Consider the following 22,178-nt stretch of genomic DNA (forward strand, 5'->3'; position numbering starts at 1 on the left):
TGACTACCGCATTCCTCGTCGTCTTCTCTCCCTTCTGCACCACAGAACCAGGTTCAGTGCCAGAGACCTGATCACTGTCGTTGTCCTCTGTCAAGTCACCCCCCATCAAAAGCATCCAAAATGAGATAACGATTACTGAGGGGGTTGGCCACAGGGTGCTCTCTACTATCTGAGCTCTTCACATCCCTTCCCTGACAGTCACCCACTTGTCTAACTCCTGCACCCTCGGGGTGACTAACTCCTTTCTATCTATCTCCTGCACACTTTCCCTAATAAGCTGTAGGTCATCAAGCCGCAGCTCCAGATCCCTAACACGATCTGTCAGAAGTTGCATCTAGGTGTACCTGGTACAGATGTGGCCATCTGGGAGACCTGAAGACTCCCAGGATTCCCACATCTGACACCCAGAGCGAAGTACTTAACCCTACAGACATGCTCCCTATTCCTGAAAAAAAAATGTAAGGAGAAAAAAAATGAAGTCCACTTACCCACTTACCTTACCGAAGCCCGAATGAGCCAATGTCCTACCACTCTGTCTCAGACCACTCCGTTGATGACTGCTCCGCTAGGCAGTGCCTCCCTTTCATGTCTGAACCTTCCCTGCTCTCCAACTCATGATTGGTATGCCGGTTATGGCCGCTGATGGGCCACGTACAATGGACAAACACTCTCGAAGCTCCCCTTTTAAATAACCGCCACCAACTTGCGAGAAATCCCTCTTGGTTAAGCTTTGTTGATGCCGCTGATAGGCCACGTCCAAATCATGAAACTTGGATAACATCACATTCATATCATTGCGGTCTAGGCAGAAGATTAAATTGAATTAAGAATTCCATTGAAAACTTATGTTTAAGTTTACAGGAGCTAGAATGTTGAACTCCCTTCCTGGAAGTGATTTTAGAGCCAGAGCTGAAGTAAGCATGAAAACATTTCTTATTTTGGATGCATGTGATCAAATTTGAAATATTTTTGTCATTCTCTGTTGAGATTGTGTTGGTGTTTGCAAGGATCAAAACTTTTCTGATGTAATGAGTTGGCAGTTTCTTTCAAAGAATTGATCCAAATGAATTGTCATGTGTGAAACAGTGATAGAACATTGACGTGGAGGCTTTGGAGATGATGCAGATGAAGTTCATCAGGATGTTGCCTGGATTAGAGGGTATTAGTTATAAGTTGTGGTTGTGCAAAGTTGTAGTGTTTACTCTGAAACATTGAAGGCTGACGGGAGATTTGATAGTATATAAAATTATGAGATTGGGTAGGTGGTCGGAGTTCTTTTTTCCCAGGGTGTAAATGTCAAATACTAGAGGAGAAGAATTTAAAATGAGAAGAGGGGTGTTTAAATACATGTACCAGGTAAATTTTTAACACCATGTAGTAGGTGCCTAGAAACCATTGCAAGGGGAATTGATGGATGCAGATGCAACCATTACAGTTGTGAGGCATTTAGCCAGGTGCCTAATGGAGGGAATGGAGGCATATTGATCATGTGGAGGCAACCGGTCTAGTTTAATATGGCATCATTATCATCAGCACAGATGTCATGGGTCCTTGGACCTGTTTCTGTGCTGTACTGTTTTATGTTCAGTATTCTAACCATATTGGTGTAATTTATGTTTTACTTTTGTCAGCAGAGCCATTCTTGGGATCATATTTGTTATAAGGAAAGTTTTACATTGCAGGAGAATAAAGATGTTTAATGGTTTTGCAGACTTGAAGTAGAGAGAGCTGTCCTAATCCAGTAGACCACTTTCTCCAGTTTGTTTATTAGTGCACTGTGGAGTGAGGAGGGTTGGTAGGGCTGCTGAAAGAGGGAAATGACCTCCGAGAGATGTTGATTGATTCTCAGCAAGGATAGTGGAGGAAGGGTAGAAGGCAACAAGACTGGGCCAGCTCTCCTCATTTAAGGGATTGTCAGTCCTGATCTGCATACAGAAACAATTTTTTGAAGAAGTTGTATGGGGTTAGTTCCCAGATAAGCTGTGATCTATTATTGTTAAAGTACAACGTGGAATCTTTGAGCCATACCATCACCAATCCTTGATTTACTCCATGGGACAATTTACAATGACCAATTAACCTACCAACCTGTACATTGTTGCACTGTGGGAGGAAACCAGAGCAGCTAAGGAAACACACATGGTCATGGGGAGAATGTACAAACTCCTTACAGGCAGCAGCGGAAATTGAACCTGGGTCAGCTATACCGTAAAGCATTATGCTAACCACTACACTATCATACTGCCCAAAAATGCTTGACCCCTGACGGGATGTGAACACACAGCCTTCTGATCTCACTGAATTGTGAATAGAGCCCAAGTCCTGAAAGGCAAACTCCTGTCTGAGTATGGAGAAACAGGGAAGGGGGTGAGAGATGATGTAGCCTAGAAGGAAAAGGAATGGATTAGCAAAGGGCAAAAGGAGTGGGTAGGGAAAGGGAAGGAGGAAAGTGCCAGAATAGGAGAAGGTGAAAGAGAAGAGATGGTGATGCGATCAAAGGCAGAGGGAGTCAGGAAAATCCTGTAGTGCTGGTGATAGCCGTCTTCTCCCCATTGCATTTAGTTTCTGTTCCAGTTGGGTGTTCGCATGGTTATGGTAAGGTGGGGGTGCTGATTAGGTGACGTTTATTAGAATTGGAGTTGTTTTATCATTGTCGCATGTACTGAGATACAGTGAAAAGCTTGTTTAATACTGTTCATACAGATCAGATCATTACACAGTTCATTCAGGTAGAACCAGGTAAAACAATAATGCTGCAGAGTAAAGAGCAAATGGGACAGAGAAAGCACAGAGAAGGTAAACAATAGGGTGCAAGGTCATAACAACATAGATTGTGAGATCAAGAGTTCAACTTGTTGTACTAGGCGATATTAAATAGTCATGTAACAGTGGGGCAAAACTGCCTTTGAGCCTGGTGGTTCACACTTTCAGGCTTTTATATTTCCTGCCTGTACTTATAACTAATACTCTCTAATCCAGGCAACATCCTGATGAACTTCACCCATATCCCCTCCAAAGCCTTTATGTCAATGCTCTATCACTGTTTCACAGACTTAATTTTCACCAGATTTTTTGATGATTCACTCTGCAGATTGAGAAGGAGAAGATAAAGTCAGATGTGTCAGTATCACAGTGGGTTAAAGGGAATTACAGTGGCATAAGAGAGGAGTTGGGCAAAGTTAACTGGAAGGGGACACTAGCAAGGATGATGGCAGAACAGCAATGGCTGAGTTTCTGGGGGCAATTCGTAAGGTACAAGATAGCTACATCCCAAAGATAAAGAGGTACTTTAAAGGGAGGATGAAGCAACTGTGGGTGGCAAGGGAAGTCAAAGACAACATAAAAGCAAAATATAGCAAAAACTAATGGGAAGTTAGAGGAGTGCCAAGCTTTTACAAGCCAGCTGAAGGCAACTAAAAGAAACTATAAAGAGAGAAAAGATGAAATATGAAGATAAGCTAGCTAATAATATAAAAGACGATACCAAAAGTGTTTTCAGATATAACAGTAAAAGAGCGATGAGAATGAATATTGAACTGCTAGAAAATGATGCTGGAGAAGTAGTAATGGGGGACAAAGAAATATCGGATGAACGTAGTAGGTATTTTGTGTCAGTCTTCACTGTGGAAGGCAATAGTGATATGCCAGAAATTCAAGAGTGTTGGGGGGTCAGAATTGAGTGTAGTTATTGTAGGATAACATAATTTATGGAAATGTACATAATTCACAACCGCAGACATTGAGCTGGGGTTTCACTTTAAAAGGCTGGTCTGAAATCGCCAGGTCACTTGTATTTCATACATTCATCATCTGTCCTAGCTCAGTCCTCAATAAGCCCAGTCAGCAAAGCCCCCACCTGCACCTGTAAAACAGATGACAACGGCTCTGTGCTGTTACCACGCTTGATTTGCTACAAACACTAGGAAGTGCTGACCGCCTTGCAGATCTGACAGTGCCACCGCATCGGGACTTCAGAGGTCTGTGAACACCATGGGTTCCAGCTGCCAGGCTTGACTACTGTTCGTTACAGACACCCTTTCAGGGTGACGCTTCCTGTGTGACACAGGTGCTCAAGTGAGTGTGCTGCCAGCATCGCCTATTGACATGAAGGCAAAGAGTGATGAAACCTTGCTGGAGGCTGCCAACAGTGGCGAGATCCAGACTTATGGGACGCAATGGCTAACACGCTGCTTCAATGGATGATGTTGCACATGGAACTTCGTTCTGGCTGAAGTGGCTAGACCGCTGCTTGGTGCAGATTTCCTGCATGCCCAAGGACTGTTGGTCAATCTTAAGAACTGCTTGTGGATGTCAAGGACTTTGGATCATTACCCTGCTCCCCCAGTAAGTTCCCTGCAATGACTCTGTCAAGTGCATGCAACACCGTATGTGAGTTTACTCGACGGCTGGATGAATTCCCAAACCTCACCAAGCACACATTCTCCACGGCAGTCACAGACATGGTGTTGAGCGCTGCACTTCCACAAGTGGCCCCAGCAGTCCATGCCTGCACACGTAGACTGCACCTAGAAAAGCTGGCATCTGTGAAGACTTCCCATCTGTGAATAGCTGGGAAGTCTATTTTTTCCAAAGTTGATCTAGTTAGGGGCTACCATCAAGTGCCTGTGTGCTTAGAAGACATTCCCAACCTGGCCGTGATAACCCCATTTCACCTCTTTGGGTTTCAGTGCATGCCATTTGGGTTGAAAAATGCAGCACAGACTTTCCAACAGCTGATTGATTCTATATTAAAAGACTTCCTTTTTTTTTGTTTACTTGGATGACATACTTGTCACCAGTTCATCCAAATCCGAACATGTATCCTATCTCCGCATACTTTTTGGGTGCTTGAGCCAACACAGGTTACCTTTGCCCCATCATACCTGTAGACTGGAGGCTCCAGACATGGCCTCTTGCACTAAAGTTTCTGTGGCACAGCCGTAGGCAAAAATAACAGTCATGTTCAGGTACCATTGGCACCTTTTGAGGTCACTGAGTGACAGTTTGACCATGTCAATGTAGACCTTGTTGGTCCCTCCCATGGTTTCACACATCCCCTTACCATGGTGGAACGTACCACCAAGAAGCTAACAGTCATCTCCTTGGCATCAAAGATGGCTGCAGATGAGGCTCGGGCATTTACCACCATTGGGTTGCTCGGTTTGGCATCCCATCTAATTCCTCTGACCACAGTCCCAAATTCATATCAAATCTCTGGGCTGCGATGGCCCAGAATCTCAGCATCAGGATACATCATAACGTATCACCCACTGTCCAATGGCCTATGAGTGTAGCTTCACCACTGCTTAAAGGCTGCTCTGAGGGCTTCCCTGACCGATGAGTGTGGGCATGATCCGCTCCCATGGGTCCTGTGGGGCTCAGGACTGCTCCAAGGAGGACCTGCAGTCTTAGGTGGATGGGTTGGTATTCGGGCAGCTGTTACGAGCACCAGGTGATTTCATTCCTGACGCCAGGACCGCCTGGTCGGCCTCTCAATAACGTTCCACCCTCCTCAGTAAATTCAACTCTTTTGCACCTATACCTACCTCCCATTATGGCGTACAGCACTCTTGGGTTCCTGTTGACCTACATTCCACCTCGTTTGTTTTAGTCCAGCATAATACACTCCAACATCTCCTTAGGCCCCCTTACAATGGCTTGTTCTGCGTTTTGGAATGGGGAGAAAAGACCTTTACCTTGGGTAAGATGGGTAAACCTGAACATATTTTGGTAGATCACCTTAAACAGGCCTGCCAAGATTTGGAGGATTCTGCTGCCATCACAACATGACCAGGAACGTGTTAACACACTTCTGGATGAGTCCTCCACCCTTGGAACACAGGATCCAAGCCGTACAGCTTGTCAAGCTCAGAACAGGCTGACAATGCCAGCTTTATTGGGGGGGGGGGGTGTAATGTAATTGGTGGAATTCACCATCACCGACATTGATTTGGGGTTTCCCTTTAAGAGGCTGGTCTGACGAGATGATGTAATTACGTAAAGGGTTTTTAGCATGCTTTGAGTTCAGTGTTTTGGTGTTCAATAAATGAGTTGCTGCAGCAGTTCTGAAACATGAAAGGCCTCCACCCTTTTACTTGACAAAACCTACATTATTACTAAGGAGAAGGTGCTTGCGAAGCTGAAAGGTCTGAAGGTAGATAAGTCACCTTGACCTGATGGACTACACCCAGTGTTCTGAAAGAGGTAGCTGATAAGATTGTGAAGGCACTAGTGATGATTTTCCAGGAATCACTAGATTCTGGAATGGATCTGGAAGACTGGAAAATTGCAAATGTCACTCCACTCTTTGAGAAGGGAGCCAGAAGGAAATAAATTATAAGTGTTACGTAACCCCGTAACCAGGTAACTTACCAGCAAAGATAGATGGATCAGCTGAGTCGGATGCTACTATTTTCAAATGTTTTATTCAAAAAGGGGCACAAGCATATGGTTAATACAAAACATTCAGATCATATACATCGTCAAAACTCAATCCAAAACACCGGTGTAATAATAATCAATCAGAAATAAGCTCTATAGTTGTCTAGGGGTAATACTGAGTCCAATTGAAATATAAAGAGTCACTCAGAAGTTTGCAGGCTTTTCCCTTTCGGGAACCGCTGGGGTTTTCACGTTGTAGAGAGAGAGAGATGATTTAGAAAAGATGAACACTTGCCCGTTGTCTTTGCAGAGCAAATCCTTGGAATCAGGGGAGCAGACTTCCCCATTGTTCGTTAAAAGCAGTCTTCCGTTGGTTCCAGCCACAGATTCAAAATTCGGAATCTAACGCACATGGCTTCCTTCAAAATGGCTTCCCGCTCCCACGGGAATCGGTATCGTGTCTCCTTGGTGCGTCTGAGGGTTTCTCCCCCTCAGACCCTCCTTTATACTTCTTCACGGGATCGCAGGTGTCAATCAAGGTTGCAGGTAATGCGATCTCTCTCTCAACCAGCCCACTTTGCCCGAGGGCTTTTCACGTGATCTCCATGAGACAATAGTCAATGTCGCCTTTATTCTGCTTCTTGGGAGAACGTGGTCTTCCGCACGTCCCCCTCTCTCTCTCCCATTTCCTGTGTCTATTCAGCACGTCTCTTTCTCTCTTGGGACAGTTGACCCCCCCCCTCGACTAGGGCTCTTGCGATTCTCACAAAGGAGGGGGCCGAGGGCATAACACATCCCCCCCATTACGGGTTTTTAACCAGCGGTTAAAAACAGGTTGGTACAGGATTTTTTTTTTGAATCTACATACTACACAAGCTTTTCCCTTCACAGAGTACTACTGTTATACATTCAAGTCAGTATCTAAACAGGTAACAAGTACAGTGCCCCTTTTCTTTAATACCTTAACCTCACGTGCCCTACTAAAGTCTGGTAGCATCAAACTTCAGCTCAATAACCACCTTATTTATTTGCTTTCTTCAGCAACATAACTAAGGAGGTGTGATCTTAGCTTACATGCATCTACAAAAGTTCATGCAAAATACTAATTTTTTTATGTTACTTTCAAACTTAACAGTCAAGCTTCCATGGGTGTTGTCTTTATTATTCACATACTTTGTCAAAATCCCTTAAAACCGGCTTCTGCTATTTAAAAATCACGTCCCCATTATCCCTCGCCTCTTTTCCGGTTAATTCCCTCGTGGTGATCTTGGGCACCCTGGCGAAATAGGCTTTCGCCCGCTCCTTTCATAGTAGTTATTTTATCAACGTGTTCCAAACTTAGACCATCTTCCGGATTTCCACCCAATTCCTTAATTTTGTGCAATTTGTTATTTTTCTCTTCAGGACCTGTCATGCTATTAGTTTCCAATTTAAGATCTGCAAGCGATCCCGCTTTGTTCAGACAGCATGTCAAGTGCTGCCTGTTCACACCACACCCTTGCATAACAATAGCGTGTGGGGCCCCTTTACCTTCCAGCTCAACCTGTAATTGATTCACAGGCTTTGTGGTACCAAGCCATTGTCTCTGTAGCCTGGTTGCTGCTTCTGATATCAGTCCAGCCTTTAAATTTTCTTCATTCAATTTGGGAACTACACATTCCCCTTTTCCTTCAATATTAATATTCACCTCACCAACTTGTAACCCACCTTCAAGCATGAACACCTGGGAACTCTCACTTCCCAAGGATAACCCTTTTTTTTCCGAACCAAGTCTATCTGATCCAAAAGGACGGCCGTCTCGTCCAGTTGAGTCAAATACCTCCACTTTTTTCTGAGCTCCGTGACTAGGTTCAGCACCACGTGCATCCCCATCTTGGACACACTCAAACGGGACATTGGCCTCTTCCAGGCTTTCAACACCCATACCTTTTTCAAATTCTAACGTCCCCCGATCCTTCCAGCTACTCTCTAGGCAGCCCCCCGTTGGGGAAGGCGCAACCCTGCGAGCTGAAACAACCTCCTCGGCCATTTCAGCTGACTTCTCCACAGCAAGGATACCCTTCCTCTCTAAGACTGCCCTCATTTCACTCTCGGGACCATCGAGAACATCTTTAGAACTCTCAACTTCTCCAAACAATTCTGCCAAACCAGACAGATCAACCACGTCCAACTCTGGACGTTTTAACAGCTTTATCCGTTTCTCATCTTTATTTCCTACCTCTAGGACCTTTCTCTTCACTAAGGGGGGGGCTATCTCCTTACCCCCTTTCACTTTACTCCTTTCTGTTTTACCACCCTCTGAACCCTCGTGGTATAGGGTCAGTAAAAACGTCTTGGCCAATTCACTACTGGCCCGATTTAAACTGGTCTGGTTCTCAGCTGCTTTTCTCGACAGGCTGCAAGTGTCCGCGCATGCGGGATAGCTCGGGGACTCCATGGGCGGGGCCCCAACTATCAGGGCGGTTCCCATCTTCCCACCCGCGAGGTCATTACCCAAAAGGAGGTCCACGCCCTCCCCCGGTAACTCCGGCAGGACTCCTAGTTCCACAGGTCCCGACACCAACTCGCAATCGAGAAGGACCCTATGCAAAGGCACGACCTCGGTCCGGTTCCCTATACCTCTCAGGGCTACCTCCCCTGTCCTAGGGCCGAATTTTAACACATTACGGCTAATTAACGATAGTTCCGCCCCCGTGTCTGTCCAAATTCGTACGGGGATAGGGGGGTCCCCTTCCCTCAAAGACACGGTTCCTTCGGAACTAAATGTCTCCCGCCCCTCCGGTATTCCATCTACCTGGGGCCCTCTTGTCCATTTCCTGATTACCACTGCACGCCAGATAGGGATCGCTGCTCTCTCCCTCTCTGGCTCCTTTCTCGGAGCAAAGCAGTTCGATGCAATATGACCCACCTTCCCACAATTAAAGCAGGTTAAACCAGAGGGTCTCCAGGTTTCCTGTCTGTTATCCTCACTTTTTCTGCTAGCTCCCGGCGGGATCCCCGCCTCAGCCGGCGGGCTTTCCCTACCATTCCGACGGTCTCTCGGGTAACTTTTTGGCGAGGAAAACTTTGTCTTGTGGGTTAGGGCATATTCATCTGCGACCCTAGCCATCTCTGAGATGGACTGATTCGTCCTCTCATTTAAATACATTCGGATCTCTTCCGGAACGCAACCTTTAAATTCCTCAATCAAAAATAACTCCCTGATACGCCCATAGTTCTCGGCCACCTTTTCAGCGGTGCACCAACGGTCCAAGAGCACACCCTTCTCATGGGCTAGCTCGCTATATGTTTGATTCCACCCTTTCCTTAAATTTTGGAACCTTTGTCTATATGCCTCAGGTACTAACTCATAACCTGTGAGAATGGCCTCCTTTACTTGATCATAATTCCCGTCCCTTTCTGGGGGCAGCGCGGCATATACCCGCTGTGCCTTCCCTCATAACACAATTTGTAACAACGCCACCCACTGCTCTCTGGGCCACTTTTGATTCACTGCCACCTTTTCAAAAATCAAGAAATAACTATCAACATCCGTCTCCTCGAACGGGGGGACCAACCTCAACGCCCGACTAACATCAAACCCCTCCTCTCTCTCTTCCCCTTGAGCTCTTCGCTCTTGCCTTCGCCTGTCCAGCTCCAATTCATGGCTCCTTTGTTTCTCTTTCTCTTCTGCTTCTGCTTCTACTTCTAGCTGCTTTAGCTGGAGCTCATGATCCCGTTTCATCTCTAATTCCTTTAGTTTGAACACATGCTCTCTTTCCGCAGACTTTTCCCTCGCAGCTCTTTCCGCAGCCTTCTCAGCTGCTTCTACTAGCTGCTTTACTTTAAGCTCATGGTCCAACCTTGCTTTCTCCAACTCTGCCTGATCTGTCCCACTCGCTAATCTCTTTTCGGGAATATTTTCCAAATCCTCAGCTGCAAACACCTTCTTCCCAACGTAATGCTGGTGTATGACCCTTTGCACTTCCTGCTTTTTCATTGCTGGCTTCACCGCTGTGAGGTCTAACGCCTGCGCCAAATTTACCAAGTCTGATTTTGTAGCCTTCCCTAGCGCCTCTACCGTCGGGTTTCCCATAAATTCATCCACATCCATCTTTGCTGGTTTCCCGTCTGGCTACCTGCGTAACCAGATTTAAGTTTGGACTTACAGCCCGATTCACTGACCCTCCCGTTTGGTTTCAAATCCGGGACGAGAACCCCACTTGTTATGTAACCCCGTAACCAGGTAACTTACCAGCAAAGATAGATGGATCAGCTGAGTCGGATGCTACTATTTTCAAACGTTTTATTCAAAAAGGGGCACAAGCGTATGGTTAATACAAAACATTCAGATCATATACATCGTCAAAACTCAATCCAAAACACCGGTGTAATAATAATCAATCAGAAATAAGCTCTATAGTTGTCTAGGGGTAATACTGAGTCCAATTGAAATATAAAGAGTCACTCAGAAGTTTGCAGGCTTTTCCCTTTCGGGAACCGCTGGGGTTTTCACGTTGTAGAGAGAGAGAGATGATTTAGAAAAGATGAACACTTGCCCGTTGTCTTTGCAGAGCAAATCCTTGGGATCAGGGGAGCAGACTTCCCCATTGTTCGTTAAAAGCAGTCTTCCGTTGGTTCCAGCCACAGATTCAAAATTCGGAATCTAACGCACATGGCTTCCTTCAAAATGGCTTCCCGCTCCCACGGGAATCGGTATCGTGTCTCCTTGGTGCGTCTGAGGGTTTCTCCCCCTCAGACCCTCCTTTATACTTCTTCACGGGATCGCAGGTGTCAATCAAGGTTGCAGGTAATGCGATCTCTCTCTCAACCAGCCCACTTTGCCCGAGGGCTTTTCACGTGATCTCCATGAGACAATAGTCAATGTCGCCTTTATTCTGCTTCTTGGGAGAACGTGGTCTTCCGCACGTCCCCCTCTCTCTCTCCCATTTCCTGTGTCTATTCAGCACGTCTCTTTCTCTCTTGGGTCAGTTGACCCCCCCTCGACTAGGGCTCTTGCAATTCTCACAAAGGAGGGGGCCGAGGGCATAACATAGGTCAGTTAGACTGACTTCAGTGGTTGGGAAGATGTTGGAGTCTATTATTAAGGATGAGGTTTTGGAGTACTTGGAAGCGCATGATAAAGTAGGCCAAAGTCAGCATGGTTTCAATAAGGGGAAATCTTGCCTAATCTTGCTGGAATCCTTTGAGGATATAACAGGCTGAATAGACAAAGTAGAGTCGATGATTGTTGTTTACATCAATTTTCAGAAGGCCTTTGACAAAGTTCCACACATGAGGCTGCTTAACAAGATAGGTGTCCATGGTGTTACCGGAAAGAAAGTAACATGGATAGAAGATTGGCTGACTGGCAGTAGGCAAACAGTGGGGAAAAAAGGGGATCTATTCTGGTTGGCTGCTGGTGACTGATGGTGTTCCACAAGAATAGGCATTGGGACCACTTCTTTTCACATTGTATGTCAATGATGTGGATGATGGAATTAATGGCAATTTATATGTACTTTGATAATAAATTTACTTAGAACTTTGAACAATGATGGCTTTGAGACCAAGTTTGCAGACAATACAGAGCTAGATAGAAGAGCAGGTGGTATTGAGTAAGCAGAGAATCTGCAAAAGGACTTGGGTAAATTGGGAGAATAGGTATTGCACTTTGGAAGGACAAACCAAGGTAGAACATACATGGTAAATGTTAGGGCACTGAGGAGTGCAGTAGAACCGAGCAATCTGGGAATATAGATACATAATTCCCTAAAAGTGGCATCACAGGTAGATAGGGTCGTAAAGAAAGCTTTTGGTACATTGGCCATTATAAATCAAAGTATTGAGTATAAGAGTTGGAGTGTTATGGTGAGGTTGTGTAAGGCGTTGGTGAGGCTGAACCTGGAGTATTGTGTGCAGTTTTGGTCACCAAATTACAGGAAGGATATCAATAAGGTTGAAAGAGTGCAGAGATGGTTTATAAGGATGTTGTCTGGACTTGAGAAACTGGGTTACAGAGAAAGGTTGAATAGGTTAGGACTTTATTCCCTGGAGCGTAGAAGAATGAGGGGAGATTTGATAGAAGTATATAAAATTATGATGGGTATAAATAGAGTGAATGCAAGCAGGCTTTTTCCACTGAGGCTAGGGGAGAAAAAAACCCAGAGGATATGGATTAAAGGTGAAGGGGGAAAAGTTTAAAGGGAACATTAGGGGGGGGGGGCTTCTTCACACGGAGAGTGATGGGAGTGTGGAATGAGCTGCCACATGAAGTGGTAAATGCTGGCTCACTTTTAACATTTAAGAAAAACTTGGACAGGTACGTGGATGAGAGGTGTATGGAGGGATATGGTCCAGGTGCAGGTCAGTGGGACTAGGCAGAAAAATGTTTTGGCACAGCCAAGAAGGGCCAAAAGGCCTGTTTCTGTGCTGTAATGTTCTATGTTCTATCGTTCTAGAAGTGGCAGATGAAATGTAGTGTGGGGAAGTGTATGGTCATGTACTTTGGTAGAAGGAATAAAGGCATAGACTACGTATTTTCTAAATAGGGAGAAAATTCAAAAATCAGTGATGCAAAGCGACTTAGGAGTCCTTGTGCAAGATTCCCTTGCAGGTTGAGTTGGTGATAAGGACGGCAAATGCATTGTTAGCATTCATTTTGAGAGGACAAGAATATAAAAGCGTGGATGTAATGCTAATGGCTTATAAGCTATTGGTCAGACCACACTTGTATTGTGAGCCGACTTGGGCCCCTTTTCCAAGAAATGACTTGGAGAGGGTCCAAAGGAGGTTCATGAGAATGATTCCGGGAATGAAAGGGTCAGTGTATGAGCAGCATTTGATGGTTCTGGTTCTGTACTCACTGGAGTTTAGAAGAATGAGGGGGTATCTCACTGAAGCCTGTAGAGTATTGAAAGGCCTAGATAGAATGGATGTGGAGAGGATGTTTCCTGTAGTGGGTGAGTCTTGCACCAGAGGGCACAGCCTCAGGAGATAAATGTCCATTTACAGCAGAGTTGAGGAGGAATTCCTTTAGCCAAAGGGCAGTGAATCCATGGAATTCATCGTCACAGACAGCTATGAAGGCTAAGTTATGGAGTATATTTAAAGTGGAGGTTGAAAGGTACTTGATTAGTTAGAGGCTCAAATGTTAAGGGGAGAAGAGAGGGGAATGGGTTTGAGAAGGTTAATAAATCAGCCATAATGGAATAGTGGAACAGACTCAATGGGCTAAATGCGTAAATCTGCTCCTATTTCTTATGCTCTGATTCCACAGGATTGTTAGTAAGGTGGATATTGAATACCCAGTTCTTAACATCACCAGAGTTCAGGACAGGTTTGTTGGGATTGACAATGGATTTCTGCCAAGCAGGAATAGCAGTGCAGGGGAAAAGTCAGAGGTCAGCCCATCGTGAGCAAGTGACAGTCTGCGTTACAGCCTGAATGTTGGCCTGGGGAAAATTTCAGCTATATTGCCGGTAGGAGGCAGGGGACAGAGGAAGCAAAAATATAATAGAATTTTAAAAAATGCTTCCATAAGATATCTAGGTATTTAAATATATTACTGATGTTTTAACAAAAAAAGTAAACATATTTTAATTCCACGTCCCATTCCCATTCTGATATGTCTATCCATGGCTGCCTCTATGTTAAGATGAAGCCACACTCAGGTTGGAGGAACAACACCTTATATACCGGCTGGGTAGCCTCCAACCTGATGGCATGAACATTGACTTCTCTAACTTCTGTTAATGCCCCTCCTCCCCTTCTTACCCCATCCCTGACATATTTATTTTTCTCCCCCCTCCTTTTTTTCTCTCTCTCTTTTTGCCCATCATTCTGCCTGTTCTCCATCTCCCTCTGGTGCTCCCCTCCCCCTTTCTTTCTCCTAGGCCTCCCGTCCCATGATCCTTTCCCTTCTCCAGCTCTGTATCCCTTTTGCCAATCACCTTTCCAGCTCTCAGCTTCACACCACCCCCTCCGGTCTTCTCCTATCATTTTGCATTTTCCCCTCCCCCTCCTACTTTCAATTCTCTTTGCTATCTTTCCTTTCAGTTAGTCCTGATGAAGGGTCTCGGCCCGAAACGTCGACAGTGCTTCTCCCTATAGATGCTGCCTGGCCTGCTGCGTTCCACTAGCATTTTGTGTGTGTTGCCGAAATGTAATTTACATGTGTTTTTCATGAGAGTTGGTACAGAAATTTAAAAGGATTGACATAATTGCAGTTTGATGAAAAATTTACCTGAAAACTAATAAAATCTGTGCATTTCAGATATTCAGATCTATTTAAACTTTCATAGGAATTTCATTGAATAATTCCTCTGGTGTGGTGCCAAACCGCAATGATATTCCTTGCTGCCCCACACCGCCATCTACTGGTCATAATGTGGACATGCAGATAGATTCAAACCTTTCAAGCAGTTACAGCATCAAAAACATATCCTATCAAAGGGGAAATCTTATTTAAGCAATAGAACGGAAATATTTTATTCACCTAACAACTTAGCTACAAGGCTTACATAACTATTTTTCTTTTTTTAGATGTGGTAAATTAGGAGAATCCACAGATTCAAGACCAAAATATCCATTCATGTTTTTTCCCCTCCAGAACATAGATCAGTCTTCCACAAGAATCGCAGTGGAAGACTGGGAGATCCCCTATGGAGATTCTAACCCTCTGGTTATAAACCACAAGCTTTTGTGAGTCCCACCAGATAAGATATTTGACGTTGAAAATACCCATCCCAGTTTCATTTCCTGGAGTAAAAGGTGGTCTAGGCACTTAATGTTTTCAGTTAAGTGTATTCCTTTTGCTGTGAATTTTACTCAAAATCCATTTGATTATTGATAATTTATAATGTAAGGAATGAAACAAATATGGTACAGACAAAACTGTATGTGGGGAAGGTATTCAAAGGATAGATTACAATAGAAACATAGAAAATAGGTGCAGGAGTAGGCCATTTGGCCCTTCGAGCCTGCACCGCCATTCAGTATGATCATGGCTGATCATCCAACTCAGAACCCTGTACCTGCTTTCTCTCCATACCCCCTGATCCCTTTAGCCACAAGGGCCATATCAATGAATGAATAATATCCTAAATTTGGTCAGAGTTCAAGAAATTTTTGCAACGCAGACACAAATGAGAGCTAGCATATCCATTGAATCACCAACTTTGTATCTGTATACAAAGTATCTGTATACTTTGAGTATCTGTATAGAATCCCACATGGTAAACACAATTACTCTGATATTTCTATTAATATACGTTTACCATTACTTTTAGGGGAACAACATTTGAAACCCAGAGTGGAGCAGCGTATGTTGGTGGAGTTTGTTCACAGTTGAAAGGTGGAGGAGTGAATGAGGTGAAGTGCTGCACTATTATAAATTCTATTTAATTTGCCTTGATAAGACAGATGCAGGTTCAGCTCCTTGGAATAAAGCTACCATGCACAGTCGTATCATTTCAGAGAATGGCAGAACGGTGTCCTCCAGGGACATGTGGAGAAACCATCAAGTTCAGAGGGCAAGGTCACAGGTTCACATTCTTTGTTGTGTACACATGATCAAAAGAAAACAGGATTTGGGAGAAGGGAAATATTTTAAAATAAACAATTGGATTAATTTCACTATTTTTATATGTTTTCATTCTGCAGTTTGTTAAAAACACCATTTTTAAAAAGTAATTGAAGACTTAATTAGCTAGCAAGCAGTCTTGCTTCCAAGTTAGCTTAAGTGGCAAATTCACTGGTAAATCCATTGTGTTGCATCAAAGAGAGAAAGAGAATAGGCAAAAGTTTGCTTATTTCACTTCTTTCCCCACCCTCCCATCACAAACCTCTAATACAGCATTGGGTAGAACAGATGGTTTTAATTATTATTCATAAACATGATTTTTTAAAGTTTGATGATTGCTGGTACAATTAATAGTTAAATGCCAAGTGTGCCAAAGGAAAATAGATGGATTCATCTCCTTTGAAGACAAACCGGGTACAGTGGATTCTGATAAATTGAGATACATCCCAACCAGTACATTTTAGCCCAATTAAGCAGCTGCCCCAATTCGCCAAGGTTTCATGAAAATAGTTAAAAGCTGTAAAACAGACCAACTACCATTTAACAGAGTAACAATATATGTATTTCAATGAAATGTAGCACAAATTGGAACATTACCAATACCTCTACAGAACAATAAACTGAGTACAATCGACAGAGGAGTTCATCTGCCGTGTTCTTTGGATTGATTGTAAATGAACAATATCAGTGCAGATAATGGCCTGCCTACATACAATGCTTTAGATGACTGCACCCTTCAAGTTTTCATTTTTATTGTAACATTATTGATACCTCACATTCTTCATAATTCCTAACTTGTTGAGGTAGTGAAATTGTTTGTGAGCACAACAGTTCTAAATTGTCCAATCGCTTATTTCTTATCATCTATAAATGCCGAAAATCACTGCTTTGTGAACACAAGCTCATGCAACTGACACTATTTAAAAACTGATCACTCTAAGCATGTCGTGTTAATGGCCATACAAGTGCATATAAATGGGATCCTAGCTATTTTCTCAATCTATTTTTGTTCTTTAAGAGTTGTCCCATATAAATGGCTGCCTTGATTAACTAATGTACAAGTTAACCAGAGTCCACTTTATTTTACTTAGTTAACAATTCATTCAACCAGTAGTGAGTCCAGTGGTATTTCACTACAGTGTCAACATGCAGACAATATAACTTGACAACTGTGCACCTGACCTAAACAGTATGGTGCACAGATCTGTTTACAGTGAACAGAATAAACAATATGCAGATTATCTCGAGGAACATTTATGGAATTCTAAAATGTTTCTATTAGTGAAGGTTTATTAACAAAAAGAAAGTTACAGAGTGAAGTAACTTGAAAGTCTCCTAACATTTTAACACATAAGCAGAGGTAATTGTTGAATGTTCCCTTTAAACTTGTACTAGGAGGTACGTTATTCAGATCCAGTAATTTAGCATTTGCGAAGAAACAACTCTGATTAAAACCTATGTTTCTCTGTGAAATATACTGGCTTTATTTGCTCTCATCATTTTGAAAGATGGTCAAAATGACAGCTGCAAATCAAATTCAAGCCATTTGCTTGGATCATATTAATTTAATAGCTGTATTTCTGAAAGAAATGAATTGCAAAATTTTTCAGCCTTAGGAGAGAGTGTGGGGAGAAGTTTTGATGGTGGGAATTGGATGGAGCTGCACAACCAGTGCATCAGGAAGGAGGCTCAATCTTGTTGACATCTGCATCTCACGGCAACTCACCATTTTTAATGCGATCAATCTTCTTGGGAGAGCTGGATTGGTACATTAGCCCATGTTAACTGCTGAATGAGAAGGTTATAATTGTACTAACATGGGTTTTAGCTTTTGGGGTCCATAGCATTCCCGGACTTCAATGCAAGACAAAGTGGCAAAATTTCAAGGCTGTGAGGAGTGGGAGCATCTGGTTTGAACCCAATGGATCAAATGTTGCGACAAAGGACATAAGTGGTGTAAATATTCTGGGATTCGTGAACTGAAGGGCTTCATTTCTTATCTGCTGTTAAGAAAGCACTTGGAAGATAAGGAAGAGAAGCAGACCATTTTGCCTATTCAGCCCATTTACTTGTATTCATTCAAAAATATGGGCTTCGCAGGCTGAGTCACAATTTAGTTGCCCATCCCTAATTGCTCTTGAGAAAGTGCGGATAAACTGCCATCCCTGGGTCAACTAGTCTGGTGATTCTTTCCTGCCCTCCATCAGTAGAAAACTTAATCTCTTTCATAGGTAAGGAAACAAAAGCTACTTAAGATGTGATCTCACCAAAGCCATGCGCTAAGTTAATAATGCTATAAGTTTGTGACCTTAATTGTGACCTAAATTGCAGTCTAGAAAAACTTACATTTCTCTGTGTTTGACTGTGTTCCAATGCTCTGCACCATCAACAGACAGGGAAGGAGATCAGAGATAAGGTTATCTGCACTTCCACAGAGACTCTGACTCTGTCTCTGTCTCACTCACAACTATTCGGGTCCAAGCTCTGCTATTCTCATTTTTATGTTAATTTCAAGAATTCCTATTTTCCTCCCCAACCCAACACCCAATACCTCTGGACAATATCTCCCCCTCCTCCTCCCCCTCTCTCTCCCCCTCCCCATGACTGTTCACATGAGAGAAGTGATGTTCTGAAACAAAATAAGGAGGAAGGCAGAATTAGTTCTTGTAAAAATCCTGCAACAAAACAGTTACTCGTCAGGGCAGACTGATGGGGATGTGAGAATGTGGACGGAAAGGAATGACTGTACATGGGTAAAAGGGCAGGGACAAAAGGTATTTCAAACCACCAGACAGCCCTGCTTTTACCATTCCTGGTCTGATTTGGAAATTGAACTGGATCCAAATGCTGAACCACGCCCGTGGTCCAACTCTCTCGACTGCTTCGTCTTCCTTCCCAGCTGACCAGTCTGTGGATATGTTGACATCATCCTGCATTTTCTCCCTTTGTCCCTCACTGTTTTAAGTACCAGCTTCTTAATTTCTCCAGCTTCCCCACTTCAGTAGTCAGTACTGAAATTGTATTGAAGTGGTCATACTGACAGCCAATTTGTGCATCTGCATGTCCTACATGTTTCTACTCCTGTCCTGGAGATCTGCAGATTGAAATCTAGCCATGCTGCAAGTGTAGTTGTGCGGTAAAACTGTTAATTCCACATATTTGGAGCTTTGGTGCCGAACCAGCAGATTTTCCAGATTATCAATTCTCTAATACACTCTTAGTCCACTTTTTAAAAACTGTTGCACAGTGGAGTCATAAAATTTTCCAATGATCCCAGTAACTTTAAAGAGTGTGAGGCAGACAGGAAACAATAAATTTCAAGTGCACATGGGAAAGAGAAACCCGTGAGTTTAAAGGGAGCAAGAGAACTAGGCTGTGAAAGCAATGGCAGAAATCATGACCCATTGCACCTGACACTGAACCATTGGGATATCCAAATGGTCAGGCAGTGAATTTTTGGAGTTTTACTGTAGATTCCATGAGGGACAGCTACCTTGATGTAAACGTATTAACAACTGGGATGCCGAGGATTTGTTCCAGCTGAGAGTAGAAAGCGTTGGCAATTTCTATGCCAGTCCAGCATGTCACCATTTTCGGGATGATGTTGGCTGGGTTGCTGATGCACTGACACCACGTACCTGTGTTTCAGAGGCAGTAAAACAACGGGTCTCTTAACAGGGAACTGGGAATTGAAGAGAATCTTTCTGTGAGCTCTTATTTCAATTGGTGATGTTTTGTTTCAGTTTGGAAATGCACATCTAATGGCTGTCACACTCGCTCAGAACTTAGCCCAAAATCTTGGCATGCTTTCAGATACGAAGCGAACGAATGGTAAGTTTTCAGACGTGTGCTAATAAATTATTTTGTAAAAGATATATGAAGTGTGCACTGGAATATTAATTTCACAGAAAGCAATCTCAGCATGTTGTATGTGAAATACTCATTCTTCTCTGTCGTCACCTTAATTGTTTACCCAATATTTTGTCAAAGGAGCTGGAGTAATGTCTCAAAGTTAAAGAGAGAAATAAGTGCAATGCGAAATATAAGGAATGATAACGAAACGGATCATACCTGCTGTGATTGTCATCTTAGTCACTGGAGAGATATTGAAGCTGATGGTAGAAAAGACTTTATTCATCACAACGAGCCGGCATTTTCCTGGAGACCCTCTTGGTGGAGTCTGCCAAACTCAAAGTACATCAGACTTGGGTCAGCACGGGGACGTAGTGGTTAGCATAATGTTTCATAGTACCAGTGACCCGGATTCATTTTCCACCACTGCTTATAAAGAGTTTGTACGTTCTGCCCGGGTTTCCTCCAGGTGCTTCGGTTTCCTCCCTCGTTCCACAGATGTACCGATTGGTAGGTTAATTGGTGATTGTAAATTGTCCCGTGATTAGGGTAGGATTAAATTGGGGGATTGCTGGATGGAGTGGCTCGAAGGGCTGCAGCGGCTTTTTCCACGCTGTATCACAATAAAAAAACATCTAAGATTAAAAGTAACAGCAGATGTTCAGTACAATTTCAATAGCTACAGTGGCATTGTTTATTTCAGCAATGCTTCCTGTAAGTAACAGGGGTTGTATTGAGAGCATCCTGAGCAGCTGCATCATTGCCTGGTTTGGAAATTGCACCATCTTGGATCGCAAGACCCTGCAGCGGATAGTGAGTTCAGCTGAGAAGATCATTGGGGTCTCTCTTCCCGCCATTACAGACGTATACACTACACGCTGCATCTGCAAAGCAAACAGCATTACGAAGGACCCCACGCACCCCTCGTACAAACTCTTCTCCCTCCTGCTGTCTGGGAAAAGGCACTGAAGCATTCGGGCTCTCACAACCAGACTATGTAACAGTATCTTCCCCCAAGCTATCAGACTCCTCAATACCCAGAGCCTGGACTGACACCTTACTGCCTTATTGTCTTGTTTATTATTTATTGTAACGCCTGGACTGTTTTTGTGCACTTTATGTAGTCTAGTGTAGCTTTCTCTGTGTTGTTTTTTTTTACGTAGTTCAGTCTAGTTTTTGTACTGTGTCATGTAACACCATGGTCCTGAAAAAACATTGTCTCATTTTTACTATGTACTGTACCAGCAGTTATGATCGAAATGACAATATAAAGTGACTTGACTTGGTGAGGAAATGGTAATTGGAATATAATGTAGAAAAACCTAATGTCACCCAGTTTGATAGAAAAGTGGAGTTTTTTTATTGTTAAGAGGTTGAAAAACTTTGATGTTTAGAGGGATCTGGCTTCCCCTCCAAACACCCAGAATCACTGAAGTTAATGTACAAGTACAGAATAACATTAAGAAAGGAAACATAATATTGACCTTCAATTATACTGAAATAAAGGGTAAAAATACAAAACTGGCAATGGTTTACTGCAATGTTATGAAGACCTGGAATATTGCATTCAGAGCAGTTTACCCTACAAATAGAAAGATACATTATGTGTAGGCTAGCAGGTTGATTGTAATTTTTCTCTCCCTCCTTTCTTAAGAATTTGGGTCACACCCTTTATCCATAGGAACCTTTGGAATTCTGGAACATGATAACCAAATCATTCATTCTATTTAAAACCCTGGGATGTAGATTATCAATCGTTAATATTTATCAGTGTTCAGGCTTGTTAATTTTGCTAGTAGTTGTTTTTTTCCACTAACATCAAATTTCTTTCTTTATTTGAACTGTCCCTCGGTCTTCCAGTAAGTTCAGGGAGATTTATTTTGGGCTTTGACATTATGGATAAATGTATCTGTTTAATTCCTCTGATTTCCTTAATTCCCAAGGGACCTACATTTGCACTCACTAACCTTTTCAGTTTGACTTGTGTGTAGAAGTTTTGCTTCTGAATGGTTTATTCTTTTTATCAATTTTTCAGTCTGCCTTTTCTGAATTTTAAAACACTCTCAAACCTTAGCTGTACCACTTTTCTGGAAACTTTACAAACCTTTCCGAGATTTGATTATTTTTTTAAATAATTTTTTCTGGTTCTGTTTTATTCTTTTAAGAAATGTTTTTTGCAAATCATGTATTTAATTTAAATTGCTGTCCGTTGCCTATCCTCTATGATTTCATTAATTCATGAGAGACCTACATTTGCACTCACTAACCTTTTCAGTTTAATATAGTTTCCACAAACCTACCTGTCACACATACCTATGTAGTGTTCTTTTTTCAAACTAAAAGCCCCAAATCCTGATTGACCTTCATCATTTTGAACTTAGTG

At 43.0% G+C, this 22,178-nt stretch overlaps 1 protein-coding gene across 9 annotated transcripts in view; it reads left to right on the top strand.

Moving 5' to 3' along the window:
• Positions 1–22,178, top strand: part of adam22 (ADAM metallopeptidase domain 22) — a 309,560-nt gene that overhangs the window by 175,905 nt on the left and 111,477 nt on the right. For all 9 annotated transcript variants that reach the window (XM_073054560.1, XM_073054561.1, XM_073054562.1 and 6 more), the window contains 2 exons: positions 15,651–15,732; positions 19,687–19,774. In XM_073054560.1, coding sequence (XP_072910661.1) covers positions 15,651–15,732; positions 19,687–19,774 — 170 coding nt within the window. The remainder of the gene's footprint in view (positions 1–15,650; positions 15,733–19,686; positions 19,775–22,178) is intronic.

The sequence above is a fragment of the Hemitrygon akajei genome, chromosome 8 (genome assembly GCF_048418815.1).
Source record: "Hemitrygon akajei chromosome 8, sHemAka1.3, whole genome shotgun sequence".
Classification (NCBI taxonomy): domain Eukaryota; kingdom Metazoa; phylum Chordata; class Chondrichthyes; order Myliobatiformes; family Dasyatidae; genus Hemitrygon; species Hemitrygon akajei.